This window comes from Passer domesticus, chromosome 27, assembly GCF_036417665.1.
Source record: "Passer domesticus isolate bPasDom1 chromosome 27, bPasDom1.hap1, whole genome shotgun sequence".
Lineage (NCBI taxonomy): Eukaryota > Metazoa > Chordata > Aves > Passeriformes > Passeridae > Passer > Passer domesticus.
The window spans coordinates 901,436-918,110 of NC_087500.1; the positions used below are offsets into that span (position 1 = coordinate 901,436).

Here is a 16,675-nt window from a genome sequence, read left to right on the forward strand (position 1 = left end):
GCTGGGATTCCCTGCTCCCAAGGTTCTCCCAGAGCTGAAATTGAAAAGCACAATGAAATTGTAGAAAAATGCTACGGAATAGTGGGAGGCTGAGGAATGATTCATCCTCCAACAGAAACTCCTCAGATGTGGAGGTGGCACTGCTGGCCACCAGCGTGGATCAGATCCAGGAGTATTCCAGGTTTAGGTCAAATTGGGCCTTGTTAACAACTTCCTCTGTCAATCCTTAGTCCCTGATGGAATCTGGGGTTTGCTGGGATGTGAGAGAGCAGGAATCTCGAGGAGAGGAGGTGACACCCCTGGGTGTGTGGGGACAGGAGCCCATGGGGCTGATCTGAGCTTATCAATTTTGCTTCCAAAACCACTTTGTGACTTTTGTCCACTCATTTTAGTGGAAAAGAGGGACTGATCTCGAGTTACTCCACATGGATTTGGGATGTGGGAACTTCCCATCACCCCAAGCTCTGATGTGTCCAAGCCCAAAAGGCTTTTCCAGCTTGCAGCAGCTGCCAAACCCAAAATTCCTTGAAATTTAGGACATTTTTAATGTCATTTCATGACCAACATTCCCAAGTGGCCTCGGGCTGGGCCAGCGATGGGACAGCAGAGGGGCATCCATGAATGCCTGAATCTTCAGTACTGGAGCCCTCCTGGAGAGTGGGAACAGCTCAGGCTGGAGAGGGAGGAGCTGGTTTGGTTCGGTGATGTGGGAATGTCACCAAAGTGTCCTGGAACCAAATTTTCCAGCTGGAAAGGGAAAGTTTTCTCCTGGTTTCTCGTTCTTTGAAGTTCAGAGCTGGAGCCGCTGTTTCAGGGAGTGGAGCTGGGATTGGGAGCTGGGGATGCTCCTGGTGCCGATGGGAGGTGATTTGGGATGAGCCCCAGGAGTGGTCTGCTCCTGGCAAATCCTGCCACTGGATCTCCCCCCTCAGTTATCAGGGATCTGATCATCCAGGTGGGAACATTCCAGCTGTTCTTGAGCTCCTCAACCTCCCCCTTCTCTTCCAGAGGAGACGACGTTCGAGGCTGGAGTCAAGGTGCAGATCCACAGCCAGTCCGAGCCTCCCTTCGTCCAGGAGCTGGGATTTGGGGTGGCCCCAGGATTCCAGACCTTTGTGGCCACCCAGGAGCAAAGGGTAAGTCCCAAATTCCCGTTCCACCCCGGCATCCCTCCAGGGCTTCTTCCTGGGTTCCTTCCCCATAACTGATGCCCCTTGAGATGCAGCTCCATCATTAAGAGGTTTTTGATGCTTTGCTTCAAATTTCTTGGGATGAGGGCAACTTTTCCAAGTTATGCCCCATGGTTATTCCCACAGTCCTGTATTCCCACAGTTCCTTAAAGTCCCAGAGTAATTCCATCTCCAGAACTGATTTCATCCCTGGTGACTTCCCTGCTTTGCTCTGCCATGGCTGGAGCTGAGCTATGGCAGCTCCGAGTGTTGGGTCCTGTCCAACCCACTGGGGTTTTCCCTGAAAAAACACATTCCAAGGGTATAAAAAGAGGCAGGAGGACAGGGCTTCCTGATGGAGAACAGCAGGAATCTTTCAGATGACACCAAAATATCCACATGATTGATGAAAAACTCTCCTGGGATACCTGGGAATCATCGTCTTCTGTGGAATCATCCATCCACATGGATGGATGATGGATGGATGGATGGATGGATGGATGGATGGATGGATGGATGGACAGGGATGGATGGATGGATGGATGGATGATGGATGGATGATGGATGGATGGATGGACAGGGATGGATGGATGGATGGATGGATGGATGGATGGATGGATGGATGGATGATGGATGGATGGATGATGGATGGATGATGGATGGATGGATGGATGGATGGATGGATGGATGGATGGATGGATGGATGATGGATAGATGATGGATGGATGGATGGATGGATGGATGGATGGATGGATGATGGATGGATGATGGATGAATGGATGGATGGATGGATGGATGGATGGATGGATGGATGGATGATGGATGGATGGATGGATGGATGGATGGATGGATGGATGATGGATGGATGGATGGATGGATGGATGGATGGATGATGGATGGATGATGGATGGATGATGGATGGATGAATGGATGGATGGATGGATGGATGGATGGATGGATGGATGGATGATGGATGGATGGATGGATGGATGGATGGATGGATGGATGGATGATGGATGGATGGATGAATGGATGGATGATGGATGGATGGATGGATGGATGGATGGATGGATGGATGGATGGGTGGATGGATGATGGATGGGCAGGGATGGAAAGGGATGGACAGGGCATCATATGGTGCCTGATGCTCAAAGATTTTGGGAACAGCTCCTCTAGTCAGACCCACCAGGCCACTCCAGCAGTGATTGAAAAGATTTGCCTTCCTTAAAAATCCCATCCTAGATGAGATTTGGGAGCAGGGCTGGGAGCCATAGCCTGCAGAGAGGATCTCAAGGACTTTGGGTTAAATTGGTGCAAATTCCAGGGCTTTCCTGCAGCTGCTGGGATCCTTCCCCACCCCACTGCCAGCACTGCCTATTCCAAAATTTCCATTGAATAATGAGAATTCCAACCAGAACATCATCCAGATGAGAGAGAGGGGAAAACATTCCTCCCCAGATACCCCCTTCCACATGAGAGATGTGGAGGACAGAAGAACAGATTTAGGGACTCTCAGCTCCAGGGCGTCCCTTTTCCCAGGGGTTTTGCCGGAGTTTTGCTGATGGGAGAGGGAAGGGCTCATTCCTGGAATTTTCTGACTGGTTTAAAATCATCTGAGGGCTCCAAAGCCTTTTCTCAGGGAGCTGGAGGGATCTCTAGCATTCAGTCCCCACCCCAATCCCTCTTCCCAGAAAGTAATTTTTAACCTAATTACAGTCATTAAAAATTTCCTCTAATTAATTATTAGTCCTCAGGGACCTTGGGCTTCCCCTACCTTCCCAGTGTGCAGCTTTTATCCCAATCTGATTTAGTCTGAGTTTTTCCAACCAAATCTCTCTGCCTGTGTTGCTCCTTTAATAAACCAGAGCCAAAAGTGGAACAGCTCCAGGAAAATCGCCCAGAGACTGAGCCCAGGCAGTTATTGGGGTCCTGAACCTGGAGTTTTACATCCTGCACCATAAATATAAATGATCCTGCAGCTGGATAAAAACCAGGAATAAAGAAAAAGTGGAGCTGATTTCCTATCTTCCAGCTCAGAGCAGCCTTGGGGAGTTAAAAACTCTTTTTCTGGGGATAAAAAGATTTGGGATGGTGGGAGCTATGGATCCTCTGTAGGACAGAATTTGGGGTGTGGAGAGTTCATTCCTGGCTCTGGAATAATTCCCTGTGGCCCTGCTCAAATCCCTTCTGTCTTTCCCTATCCCGCTCTGGAAATCAGAGCATTCCCTGGCCTTTGTTCCCTGATTTTCTGCCTTCCCAGGGCTGCAGCTGCTCAGCACCAGTGAGGATTCACATCTTGGGACCAGGGCATAAATCCTGACTTTCCACCCAGAGCTTCCCAAAATCCTTCTGTCCAGAGCCAGCTCTGGTCCGTGGTTGGCATCTCATTAAAAATCTTCCTTCACAATGAGCTCTCAGGCTGGAAAAATGGGAATTAAATCAGCTTTGCTCCTCCTCCTGCAGTGGCTGAGCCCCGTGGTTCCTGCAAGGAGACACTTCTGGGATGCATTTCCCACCTTGGGAGTTAATGCAGGAGTGACCTTGGGAGGGACCTGGCAGTGGCAGGGTGGAAATGCTGAGTCAGCAGCAAAAACTCCTGAGAAAGCAATTCCAGCAGGAGCTTTGTCCATAAAATGTGGTGGATGGGTTAAAGAGACCAAGCTGCTTCTGGACACGTGGCCAAGGGAGATGTTTCATGGTTGAAAAAAACGTGGGATTGTTCATCCTGGAGGAGACACCAGGGGTGACCGAACTGGGACCTTCCAGGACCTGAAGGGGCTGCAGGAAAAATGGAGAGGGAATATTCCCAAGGGCTGCAGGGACAGGACACAGGGGATGCAATCCCTGAAGCTCAGGGCAGCCAGGGCTGAGCTCCCTGGGGGAAGCAGGAGCCAGTACACGATGGGTGATGGAAGGAGAACAGGAGGGTCTGGGTGGAAAATCCTCCCTGGATCCCCTCCCTGCCCAGGAGCAGAGGGGAAGGAGCAGGAGGGGTTCCCATGGAGCCCAGAGCTGCTGCCCAGGGCTTTCACCCCATTTCCCATGGGATGATCCCCCACAGTCCCATCCCAGCTGGGTTCCCTGTGCCTCCCCAGGGTGCTCTGGGATCTCGGGCAGCATTTCCATGGCAGTTCCTGAGTGCATGGATGAGCTTTGTGTGCTCATGAACAGGAGCTGGCACAGGGAAGGATCCATCACCTCCTGAGGGATTCCAAGGGAAGCCAGGACCCCCTGGAATTGGGAATTGCCCTTCAGCTCCCACCACAGCTGGCTTTGGATGGATCACTTTCCATTTTCCCCTTTCCTGGTGCTTTTGGGTGAGCCTGGTGTTGGAATCTCCCCCTCCAGACCTTGGGAAGCTGCACTATCCCTGCAATATTCCCCTTTTCCCTGACCATGGCACCAAGGCTTGGAGGGACACACTAAAATCCATACTTTGAAGGGCTGATCCCATGGAGAAAGATAAATTCCTCCTTCCTTCCTCTTTTCCAGGCTGGTTTTTGCAGCATCTCAGCATCACCCAAACCTCTTCCATCAGTAGTGGGATCAGAATTTCCAGCAGAGCTGGACAGGGCATTCAGGGAAGATGGGAAGCACCTGGAAAAGGGCGATTCCTGCCAAGTTGGCCATAAAAATTCAGTGAAGCCCCGGGTTCTGAGCTGGAACAATGTTGTTTGATGGGGCTCTGGAGACTCATCTCCTCCAAAGGTTTTATGGGATGAAGAGCAGAGCTACAGACCTGCAGATCCAGAGTGGGATTAGAGAGGCAGGAAAATGGGATTCAGGGCTGGCAGTGATGGCTTGGAAACCCACTCAGGGTGGAAGCACTGGGGTTTGGGATTTAGGAGGAATCAAAGAGCACTTCCTGTGTTTGAGGTGTCATTTTACAAGGGATGGGGTGCCAGGACACAGGGAATGTGTCCAGGGAATTCCTTCCCATTGTCCCATCCATCCCTGCCCTGTCCCTGTCCCTCCCACTGCAGAATATTGGGAAGGAATTCCTGGCTGGGAGGGTGGGGAGCCCCTGGAATGGATTTCCAGACCAGCTGTAGCTGCCCCTGGATCCCTGGAATTGTCCCAGGCCAGGCTGGAAGGGGCTTGGAGCAGCCTGGGGCAGTGGAGGTTTCCCTGGGGTTGGAATTGGATGAGTTTTAATGTCCATCCCAAACCACACTATTCCATAATTCCATGGATTCACATTTCCTAACCCTTGCTCCAAGCATTTTCTCCCACCCATGGTCTGACCCCTCCTAAAATCACCCCCTGATTTTTTTGTTCCCCTCAATCCCACAAACTCTACCAGTGGATTCCCTCCAATTTATCCTTAAATTCTGAATTAATTCAAGAAGGAGATCCCATAAAACCAATCCCACAGAGCCTTCATGGCACAGGAGCAGTTGGATGCAGGAGATGGAAGAAAACTTTGAATTTGTAGGGCAGGAGAGGGGTTTTGGTTGGGAAACAGGGTTGGGAGGGAATTGGGAATGGATGCAAAGGAAAGTAGAAAAATGAGGGAAGGGATGAAGATGAGGCAGAGCCTGGAAGAGGAAGAGAGTGGGAAGGGAGGTCAGGAAGAGCCATCGGATCTGAGGATGAGGGAATGGTTTGGGTTTCTTGCTCCCTCTGCACCCTGTGGAAAATAGGATTTTATAAAAAAGTGGAAAAGTGAGGACAGGAAAACTTCAGAGTCCAATTCCCCCCAACCCCCAAACCAGGCACCTCTGCCAGAGTTTGGGAATTGAGTCCAAATCCAGCCAGAATGTTCTGGGAGAATGAGGGGGAATGAGCAGGAGGAGAGGCAGAGTTTCCTGGAGCAGGGCAGGGGGAATCCCCATCCCTGAGGAATTTCATCCATGTGGATGTGACATTTGGGGACATGGGGCAGTGGTGGCCTAGAGGGAACAGCTGGACTCAATCTCAGAGGGCTTTTCCAACCTTTAGAATTCCATAACTCCATGTTATTGGGGATTTAAGGCTGATTTTGCACCTGAGCCACAGGCCCAGCTCATCCAGGGGGAGCCGGAGTGGGAGCAGACGTGGGATGAGGCTCTGGAGGGGCTGCCCTGGACTTTTTGTGGATCTCCAGGAGGGCTCAGTGCTGCTGTTCCTGTTGGATTTGCAAAGAAGGTTCCTGGAGCTCCAAAATCCCAATTTTCCCTGGGCACTTGTGAGCCCTGAGCTCTGCCCCAAGGGAGCTCCCAGGGGCTGGAAGGGTCAAGTTCATCCCTGAAAACCAATTCCTCTGGAAGGGAGCAAATGGGAAGGAACGGGCAGGATGGGAAAGGAGCTGGAGATGCAAACAGACAATTCCAGCACCATTAACTGGGAGCTGGGATCAGCCAGCCGTGGCTGCTCTGGGTTTCTCAGCATTCCACAAGGGCTGGAGCTGCCTGGGATAGAAATTCCAAGAAGATGCTGCTGCTGGAGGTCTCCTTAAGGAACAGAGGTTCTGGTTCTGGTTTCATTGGGAACCAGCCCAGGTGGGGATGTTCAGGGAGGGCTTGGATCCTTCCTTGGGATCGCTGGAGTTTGTTGCCATCAGCCACGTGAGGGGGTCTGGGCAGGAATTGGTGCTGGATCCATCCCAGAGCCAGAGGAGAATGGGGCAGGGAAAGGTTCTTCCCCAGAGGTGCTGGCACTGCCCAGGGAATGGTCCCAGCCCCGAGGCTGCCAGAGCTCCAGGAGGGTTTGGACAGCACTGCCAGGGGTGCCCAGGGTGGGATTGCTGGGATCCTGTGCAGGCCCAGGGGTGGGACTCAGTCCTTGTAGGACCCATCCCAACCTGGGATATTCCAGGATTTTATCAAACTGCTCCAACCTCTGCTGGGATCATCTCCACCACATTTCCCTGTTTGAGAAAATGAAACAGGCAGGAAAAACAGGGATAGCACTTCCAGTTAATTGAAGGGGTGACCTCTGTGGCTGTGGGCAGATGCTGCAGCTCCTGGGAGGCTCTGTGCCAGCAGCAGTGTGGAAAGGCAGGAATGTGGCCAGGAGCTGATCCTCCCCTGCCCCAGGATCTCTTCCCTCCAGGTTTTCCAAGCTTATCCCCTTTTTTCCCTGGAATTTGGGACAAGCAGAATCCATTCAGCTTCCAAGAAGTCAAATCCATTTTTTTCCTTCCCCTTTTAGCACCTGCCAGCTGGGAACTGATCCTGGTAATCCTGGAGAAAGCTGGGATCAGGAGGGCTGGAAAAGCATTTAATTCATTAATTAATTATTAATGACTGCAAAAGGGCCAGACTGGGAGTTGGTCACCCTCAATTAGAGGCTGGAGCTGGATTTCTCTACGCAGGAACAGGAGGAGGAGCCCTGGGGAAGCTGCCAGGGAGCACAAATCCTGCAGGATCCAAGGGCAGGGATGTTCCTGCTGCCTTTTCCCTGCTTTTCCTGATGCTTTGCTGTGGTTTGTTCCCACTTTGGGAGCAGCAGGGGAAGCTGGATGTGGCATTCACATTCTCTGAACAGAGAGAAGCATAATTCTCTCACACAATTTTTCCTGGGAAAGGCAGTGAGAAGCACGGAGAGAAGAAGAGAAAACAAATCTTATCTCTACTTGCTGCTCCTGTTGTTTGGCACGTGTGGAATGTGTTATGGGGATTGTTTGCCCAAAGTGATTTGTCAGTTGGATTCTGCTGAGGATTGTTTTGTTTCTTTGGCCATTTGGGTCAAAGCTGTGCCCGGGCTGTCTCAGACAGCCACAGGTTTTTCTTTAGTATTCCTTAGTATCTTTTTAGTATAGTTATGATACAGTATTAATGTAATATAGTGTAGTGTTAATGAAGCAATTGTTCAGCATTCTGGATCATGGATCAGACGCCAGTCATTCCCCACGCTGGGGTCACCCTGCATTCCATAGGTGGAGGGAGCAGCTCCACATCCCGGAGCTCCACATCCAGCCCAGATCCCTCCCACCACCCCCAACTGGGATAATCTGGCAGAAAGGAAAGGGAATCCCTCAGGAACCCCCCAGCAGGAGGGGGAGGAGGATCTGGAGAGGCTGCAGGGAGAGGGATCAAGCCCAGTGAAGTCTCTCCCGTTAATTCTTCCTGAGTCTGAGGGCTGGGATTGCTCCATCCATCCTGCTCCTGCTCCTTGGGGTGCCTTTCCCAGCAGCTCCAGGGCCACCAGAGCGGGAATCCAGGTCTGAAAGGAGTTCAGCAGCTCCATGGGATCCAGGCTCTGGGTGGAAAGGCTTTTCCTGAGGTTTCAGCCCTGGTTTGGCCAGGAAGGGATTCAGGGGAGCACTCAGGGATGGATTCCCCCTGGATTTAAGCCCAGAGATTCCCGTGCCAGGCTGGGAGCAGCAGCTGGGGGAAAACTCCCCACGTTTCCAGGGAATGTGCAGATCTTCCTGCTCGGGACAGTTTGATGGAGCTTTTCCAGTTTGTAAAGCGGAGTCTGCCAGGCAGAAATTCCAGCTGATCCCTCCACAGCTGCTGCCACTCCTGAGACATTCATTGTCACCTCCAGGACGTTCATTGTCACCTGGAGTGTCACTGTGGCACTGGGACAGCTTGTCCCAGTGAGTTATCCCAGGAGCCAGGGAGCTCCTGGGAGGGGGGACGCCCTGAGGGACTGCAGGGGCTGCCCTGTGACAGGGGACATGTCCTGCCCTGTCCCTTCCCTCTCACTGGCCCTTGCCCTGTCCTGCAGCTTATGTCCCTGTCCCCATCCCTGTCCCTAGCTGATGTCCCTGTCCCCAGCTGACCCCTGTGCTGTCCCCAGATGATGTCCCTGTGCTGTCCCTGTCCCCAGCTGACCCTGCACTGTCCCTGACCCCAGCTGATGTCCCCGTGCTGTCCCCAGCTGACCCTGCTCTGTCCTGTCCCCAGCTGACCCTGTGCTGTCCCCAGCTAACCCCGTGCTGTCCCTGGCCCCACTGTCCCTGTGCTGTCCCCAGCTGATGTCCCTGCACTGTCTCTGTCCCCAGCTGACTGTGCTGTCCCTGTCCCCAGCTGATGTCCCTGCTCTGTCCTGTCCCCAGCTGACGTACCTGCCCCCGCCGTGGGGCGAGTGCCGCTCCCCGGAGCTGGGGCTGGCGTTTTTCCCGGTGTACAGCGTCACGGCCTGCAGGATCGACTGCGAGACGCGCTACATCGTGGAGAACTGCAACTGCAGGATGGTGCACATGCCAGGTGGGGACAGGACGGGGGCACCTGGGGCACCAGGGACACCTGGGGATGGGCTGGAGGGACGATTCACATGTCAGGTCAGGGACAGGAGGACAGCTGGGGACACCTGGGGACAGCAGGAATGCCTGGGCATGGGCTGGAGGGACAGTCAGGGACAGGGACACCTGGGGGGGCAGCTGGGGACAGTGGGGATGTCAGGGACAGGGACACTGGGGGACACCTGGGGCATAGACTGGAGGGACAGGACATGTGCCAGATGAGTGACAAAGACACCTGGGGACACCTGGGGATGGGTTGGAGGGACAGTCCACATGCCAGGTCAGGGACAGGAACACCTGGGTGTTGCTGAAGACTGGGCTGGAGGGACAGGCCATGAGTCAGGTCAGGGACAGGGACACCAGGGGATGGGCTAGAGGGACGGTCAAGGACAGGGACACCTTGGAGGACAGCTGGGGCTGGGCTGGAGGGACAAGCCACGTGCCAGATGAGGGACAAGGACATTGAAAACTGGGCTGGAGGGGCAGTCCACATGTCAGGTCAGGTCAGGGACACCTGGGGCCACCTGGGGCTGGGCTGGAGGGACTGGGGGTACCTGAGGGAAGAAGGTGCCCGTGGCCTTTGGGAAAGGCTGGATGTGAGCCAGCAGGGCCATGCCTGTCCTGGGGGATCAGGGACAGCAGAGGGGCAGGAAGGGACTGTCCAGCCCTGCTCTGGGTTGGGGCGGCCTCACCCAGAGTTCTGGGGTGGTTTTGGGCACCACAAAATAAAAAAGCCATCAAGGAACTCGAGAGGGTCCAAAGGAGGGACTCGAGGATGGGGAAGGGTCTGGAGGGGCACACGAGGAGCAGCTGAGGGCACTTGGAGTGTTCAGCTGGAGCAGAGGGGGCTGAGGGCAGAGCTCAGCGGGGCTGCAGCTCCTCCCCAAGGGCAGCTCCGATCTCTGCTGTGGGACAGGGACAGGAGCCAGGGAACGGCTGGAGCTGGGCCAGGGGGATTTGGGATGGAGATCAGGGAAAGGTTTTTCCCCCAGAGGGTGCTGGGCACTGCCAGGGATGCCCAGGGTGGGATTGTTGGGGTGTCTGGGCAGGGCCAGGGGTGGGACTGGATGATCCTGGGGGTCCCTTCCAACGCAGGATATTCCATAACTCCCTGAGAAACAGGGCCAAGCCATGGAAGAGAGACCTGGGTGTGGTTAAGGTTGGAAAAGCCTTCTGGGACCATCAGATCCCACCTTTCTTAGCTCCAGTGTCCCCGGGTGCTGTTCCCAGCAGCTCCTGCAGGACAAGGCCCCTGTGGCAGGCAGAGCTGGGGACAGCAGGGTCACCTGACTGCAGGGGGTCCCTGGCTCCCCAGGGAGAGCCCGGTGTCCCCCTGTGATGGCTTTGTCCTGTCCCTGCAGGGGATGCTCCCTTCTGCACCCCGGAGCAGTACAAGGAATGTGCGGAGCCGGCGCTCAGTGAGTACTGGGGACCCCTGAGCCAGGGCAGGGAATGTTCTGGAATTCCAGTGGCCTGGGTGCTCCTGGCCTGCAGGAACAGGGATCTGCAGCCCCGAGAGGGGCTGGGATTAGCCCCAGGTTGCTGGGAAGTGCTGGATGCATGCTGGGATGAAGTTTCTCCTGGTTCTCCATGGGGCAAAGAGCTCCATGAGCACAGAAACCCTCAGGATCAGGGGAGCCCCAGGAGCACCCCTGGGGCTGGATTTGGGGTGGAGGGACCCATTCCAAGCCTGGATTTAGGGACTCAGCCACAAGTTCTCCACGCTGTTGTTGATGACAGTGTCACCTCCAGCAAGCAGCGTCTCCAAGGGGGTGAGAACTGGGATGAACTGGGAGAGAAGTGTCCAGAGTGAGAAATGTCCCCTTGGCCCCTTTGTGGGACGGATGGTCTCTGCTCCTGCCCTGCTCCTGTCCCTGCTTCATGGGTCCCTCCCTGCTCCATGGGACCCCGTGTGCTCCATGCCTGCCCCCCTGCAGGTCTCCTGGCAGAGAAGGACAGCAATTACTGCATCTGCAGGACCCCCTGTAACCTCACCAGGTACAACAAGGAGCTCTCCATGGTCAAGATCCCCAGCAAGACCTCGGCCAAGTACCTGGAGAAGAAGTTCAACAAGTCGGAAAAATACATCTCGTGAGTGGGGGAGGACCTGAATTTCTTTGGATTTTGGGAGGGAAATGTCTGGAAAATGTCTGGTCCTGGCCAATCCATCCCCAGCACAGGGATGCCCTCCAGGGAAGAGCAGAGTGAAAATCTGGGAGAGATGAGGTTGATTTCTTCTCAGTAGATTTCCTCTCTGAGTTCCTTCCCAAGGATTGTCCTCATGGGAATCCTCCAGTCCCACCAAAACAAGTACAAAATTTCCCACTTTGCTGGTCCTGTTGGAGATTTGTATCTCTGGGCTGAGCTCCTCAGGCTGTGGAGCTCTCCCAGCCCTGGGCAAGTGATTGCTGTGTGTGGGAAGTGAGAGTTCTTCCAGATCCCTTGGATTCTCTTCCCAGGATCATGGAATCCTGGAATGGTCTGGGTGGGAAGGGACCTTAAACCCACCCAGTGCCACCCCTGCCATGGCAGGGACACCTTCCACTGTCCCAGGCTGCTCCAGCCCCAGTGTCCAGCCTGGCCTTGGGCACTGCCAGGGATCCAGGGGCAGCCCCAGCTGCTCTGGGCACCCTGTGCCAGGGCCTGCCCACCCTCACAATCAGGAATTACCATCCAAGAGAAGAGTTCCCAGCCAACTGAGATCCAGGATCCTGAGGAGTTCTGGGGAAACCTTTCCCAGCTGCTCCAAAGGCTCCCAGAGCCCTCAGGGTGCCCTGAGCTCCTGGTCTGCACCAGCTCCAAGTTCTGTGGGGTCTGAGAACCCCAGGGAGAGGAACAATCCATACAAAGGGGAATAAAGCCCCCAAATCCCATTTTTCCCTTATCCCAAAGGATTGAGCCACCAGTGGCTCCTGGGCTGAGGTTTTCCCTGTTCCCACAGAGAGAATATTCTCGTGCTGGACATTTTTTTTGAAGCACTCAACTATGAGACCATTGAGCAGAAGAAAGCCTATGAAGTGGCAGCCTTACTTGGTAAGGGGGGACTAGGACCAGTTTGGGGTCTCTACTGGTCTGGGAGGGACAGAGAGGCTGGGAGGGGTCCACAGCCTTGAAACCCCAGCAAGGCCCATGTCTGCTTTCCTCACCCCACCACGGCATCCCAGGGATGTCCCCATGGATACTCTGTGTTCATGGGAGGTTCTAGAGCTGCTCCATCCCTGCCTGCTCCCTTTTTTAGAGATTTTGGGGCTGGGTGCTCTCTGTGCTGGCCCCTGGGCACATCTCAAAATCATCTCCCCATCATCTCTTCCCTGTTCCAAATCCAAGGTTTCAAGCCAGGCTTGAGCTCTTGGCCTTCAGCTGCTTCATGGAGGAGGAGGAGACCCATGGAAGGTTCTGCTCCATCCCTGCCTGCTCCCAGCACCCCAGTTTTTGGGGATTCTCCTCCCCTGGGCAGTGTGTGGGAGAGGACATCCCAAAACCATCTCAAATCACCTCTTCCCTGCTCCAAATCCATCCTGTCCAGCTGGGCCTGAGCTCTTGGCCTTTGGATGCCTCATGAAGGAGCTGAAGGAGACCCATGGAAGGTTCTGCTCCATCCCTGCCTGCTCCCATTTTTGGGAGATTTTGGGGCTAGGTGCTCTCTGTGCTGCCCCCTGGGCAGGGTGTGGAGGACATCCCAAAATCACATCTCCATCACCTCTTCCCTGCTCCAAATCCATCCTTTCCAGCAGGAGGTGGAGGAGACCCATGGAAGGTTCTGGAGCTGCTCCATCCCTGCTTTCTTCCAGCTCTCTGTTTTTGGAGATTTGGGGTTGGGTGGGTGCTGGGTGCTCTGTGGGGTGCAGGATGTGGGGGACACCCCAAAGCCATCTCCCCATCACCTCTTCCCTGCTCCAAATCCACCATTTCCAGCTAGGCCTGGGCCCTTGGCCTTTGGATGCCTCATGGAAGAGCTGCAGGAGACCCTGAGCTGCTCAGCCCCAGATCAGCTCCAGCCTTGGGGTCCCAGCTGCAGATATGGGGTTGGCCCCACTGGGTTTGGGGTGGGGGTGAGCCCTCCCCCAGCCCTGCAGCCTCCCTGGATCCCTCTGGAATGTTGGGAGTGCTCAGCCCCTTGGGAAGCTGGAGCTGGGTCACCCCTGGGGCACAGAGGTGTCCCCATATCACCCCCCATGGCTGGCCCTGCCAAATGCCCCCTCAGGAGCCCTTCTGCACTTCCTGGGGCTTTTCCAGGAATTCCAGGCAGGAAGAGGAGGCTGCTGGAGCCTCTCTGACCAGTTTGCAGCTCAAAGGACCCTCATTCCCAAGCTCTGGAACTTCAGGAACAGCCTCATCCCAGAATCTTTTTCCCAGGCTCAAAGCCTCTGGGTGAATCCCCCTGGTGAAAACCCAGAACACCTCCTGGGATCATTCAGGGTTCTCACCTTGATCCCAAACTTCTCCCTTCTTTCCTCTCTCCATGTCTCTTGGACATTCCTGGAAAAGGCCCCTTACCCCCACCCATGGGTGCCTTTGCTCTGGGGGTCAATCCAGGGCTGTTTTCCAACAAAATCCATGGGATTGGCTTCCCTGAGCACCACATCCCAGTCACCTTCCCAGCAGATTCCTGGGAATCTCCTTTCCTCAGGTTCCTCTTCCACCCCAGGACTCTCAAGCAGAAGCCAGGAGATGCTTCCCAAAAAACCTAGGGCACCTCCCTTCCCACTTTTTGCCAGGCTGGGGTTTCTCCTTGGCTCCAGGGACATTGATTCTTCCCCAGAGTGGGAGCTGGGATTCCTGGGAGGCAGCCTGGAGGGCTCCAGGCTCCATTAGCAGGAAAACCATCGGGATGCCGCCGATGCCATTGCAGACCCCGCTGCTCTGGGGAATTGTTCCCAGTTTTTGAGGATGGCAGCTCCCAGGCAGGGCCCAGCAGTGCTCAGTGTCACGGTGCTGTCCCCTGCAGGTGACATTGGTGGCCAGATGGGGCTGTTCATCGGGGCCAGCATCCTCACCATCCTCGAGCTCTTCGATTACCTGTATGAGGTAAGGCCTTCCCAGCCCCCAGCCCAGGACTTCCCACCCTGGAGCCCCTCAGTCCAGGATTCCCCACCCTGGAGCCCCTCAGTCCAGGATTCCCCACCCTGGAGCCCCTCAGCCCTGTTTTTGCCACTCCTGGTGCCCCTTATTCCCAGATTTGCCACTCATGGTGCCCTTCATGCCCGGATTTCCATCCTGATGCTCCTCATCCCTGGATTCGTCCCTCATCTCTGGATTTGCCACTCCTGGTGTCCCTCATCCCCAGATTTGGCAATCCTGGTCCCCCTCATCCCTGGATCTGCCCCTCATCCCTGTTTTTGCTGCTCCTGGTGCTCCTCATCCCTGGATTTGCCCCTCATCTCTGGATTTGTCACTCCTGGTGCCCCTCATCCCTGGATTTTCTGTTCCCTGGGGGATCCCAGAGCCCCTCCCAAAATCCTGTATTTCCAATCTGCCTCATCCAGCTCTCACACAGCCCCAGCTCAGGGTGGGAACAGGGAGTTTTATTGCCATGGGATGGGAGAGTTTTCCATTTGATTTATCATTGTCCATTTGATTTAATGTGTCCCAACCCAGGCTGGGGACGCATCCCATTCCAGGGAAGGGAACTCCACTTCCCTGGGAAATCCCAGCTCTGAACTCACTTCAAATCCTCTCACTTTTTTTTTTTCAATATTTTTATATTTTCAGACAATTGCCCCGATCCCAATCCCTCCTGGGCAGCTCCAGCATTGGTGCCCTGAACCAGGAATAAAAAATACGGAAAAATTCCAGGGCTAAAGCTCAGAGATCAACAAAAGCTGAGCCTGAATTTAGAGTTCAGCCTGGGTACCCAAGTGTTTCATCAAATTTGCCTTTTCCTGGATTTCTTGGGGATTTTTCCCAAGTAGGCCATAAGAAACTTCACAAATTAGGGTTTTTCCTCTCTCTTTTCCTCCTTTCTTTGACATCTCCTGATAAAATTTGTCAGATGTGTGTGGGGTTGCTGCACTTTTTATTTTTTCCTCTTTTTTGGGCTTAAAATTAATTTTGTCTCCTCAGAGAAGCTCCCTGGGGATGCCCCAGCAAAGGAATCTTCACAATCCCAGATATTTAACCCCCACCAGCCAGGAAATAAGGGATAAATACCCTAAAATTAAAAAAAATCCACGCAGTTTTTCCCCTCTGCTCAGAGTTTCACAAAGTGGAGGGTCAGCACCTCAAAACTTTGAGTTTTCAGCTAAAATATTTAGGCATTCTGGGAATGGCAGCAACCAGATCCTTTTTTTTTTTTTCATGGATTGGCCAAATTTGGGGGAAATATTGACCATAAAGAGGCTTTTTTGTGATTTTCTTCTGAGCTCTGTCCTCCTGGTCCCAAATTCCCACCACACTTCCCTGCACCAGCCAGGATCCACATTCCTTAGGAACTGACCCAATTTTTGGGAATTTCAGGATTTCAGCTTTCTTCTTGTTGGTTTTATTTCTCTTTTCTCCCAGTGGGAGCTTTCCAGTAAAACACTTCCCAAGTTTTATGGGATTTCCCTGGAAGCCAAATCCTGCAGCAGCAGGAAGATGAGGGGGCTGGGAAGGGAAATGGAGCTCAGAGAGCTAAGAGCTTTCTCTGAACCCCAAAAGTGTCCCAAAAATGGATTTTTTGTGGGTTTTATTCCTTGTAAGAGAATCCTGGAATGGTTTGGATGGAAGGGACCTTAAGGATCATTGAATTCCCACCCCTGCCATGGCAGGGACACCTCCCACTGTCCCAGGCTGCTCCAGCCCCAGTGTCCAGCCTGACCTTGGGCACTGCCAGGGATGCAGGGGCAGCCCCAGCTGCTCTGGGCACCCTGTGCCAGGGCCTGCCCACCCTCACAGGGAACAATTCCTCATTCCCAATCTCCCATCCATCCCTGCCCTCTGGCAGTGGGAGCCATTCCCTGTGCCCTGTCCCTCCAGGCCTTGTCCCCAGTCCCTCTGCAGCTCTCCTGGAGCCCCTTCAGGCCCTGCCAGGGGCTCTGAGCTCTCCCTGGAGCTTCTCCTCTCCAGGTGAGCACCCCCAGCTCTCCCAGCCTTCCCTGGCCCAGCCCTTGGAGCTTCCTCCTCCTCCCAGCCCTTTGGAATGCAGCCCCAAACCCAGCACACCCCAGTGCTCCCCATCCCCCTGCAGCCTCTTCCCCCCTAACCCTGGCTCCCTCTTCTTGCAGCTGATCAAGGAAAAGTTATTGGACCTTCTTGGAAAAGAGGAAGAGGACGGGAGCCATGACGAGAACGTGGTAAGGAGAGGGGGCTGATACAGGGGTCTCCTCCAGCTCCTGGAGATCTGTATCACACC

At 54.3% G+C, this 16,675-nt stretch overlaps 1 protein-coding gene across 4 annotated transcripts in view; it reads left to right on the forward strand.

Moving 5' to 3' along the window:
* Positions 1-16,675, forward strand: part of ASIC2 (acid sensing ion channel subunit 2) — a 404,465-nt gene that overhangs the window by 383,257 nt on the left and 4,533 nt on the right. For all 4 annotated transcript variants that reach the window (XR_010350827.1, XR_010350826.1, XM_064400000.1 and 1 more), the window contains exons 3-9: positions 1,009-1,136; positions 9,157-9,307; positions 10,704-10,760; positions 11,280-11,433; positions 12,284-12,375; positions 14,291-14,370; positions 16,548-16,616. Coding sequence is in view for 2 of the 4 variants with exons in the window: in XM_064400000.1 (XP_064256070.1) it covers positions 1,009-1,136; positions 9,157-9,307; positions 10,704-10,760; positions 11,280-11,433; positions 12,284-12,375; positions 14,291-14,370; positions 16,548-16,616 (731 nt within the window). In the remaining 2 variants the exon portion in view is untranslated. The remainder of the gene's footprint in view (positions 1-1,008; positions 1,137-9,156; positions 9,308-10,703; positions 10,761-11,279; positions 11,434-12,283; positions 12,376-14,290; positions 14,371-16,547; positions 16,617-16,675) is intronic.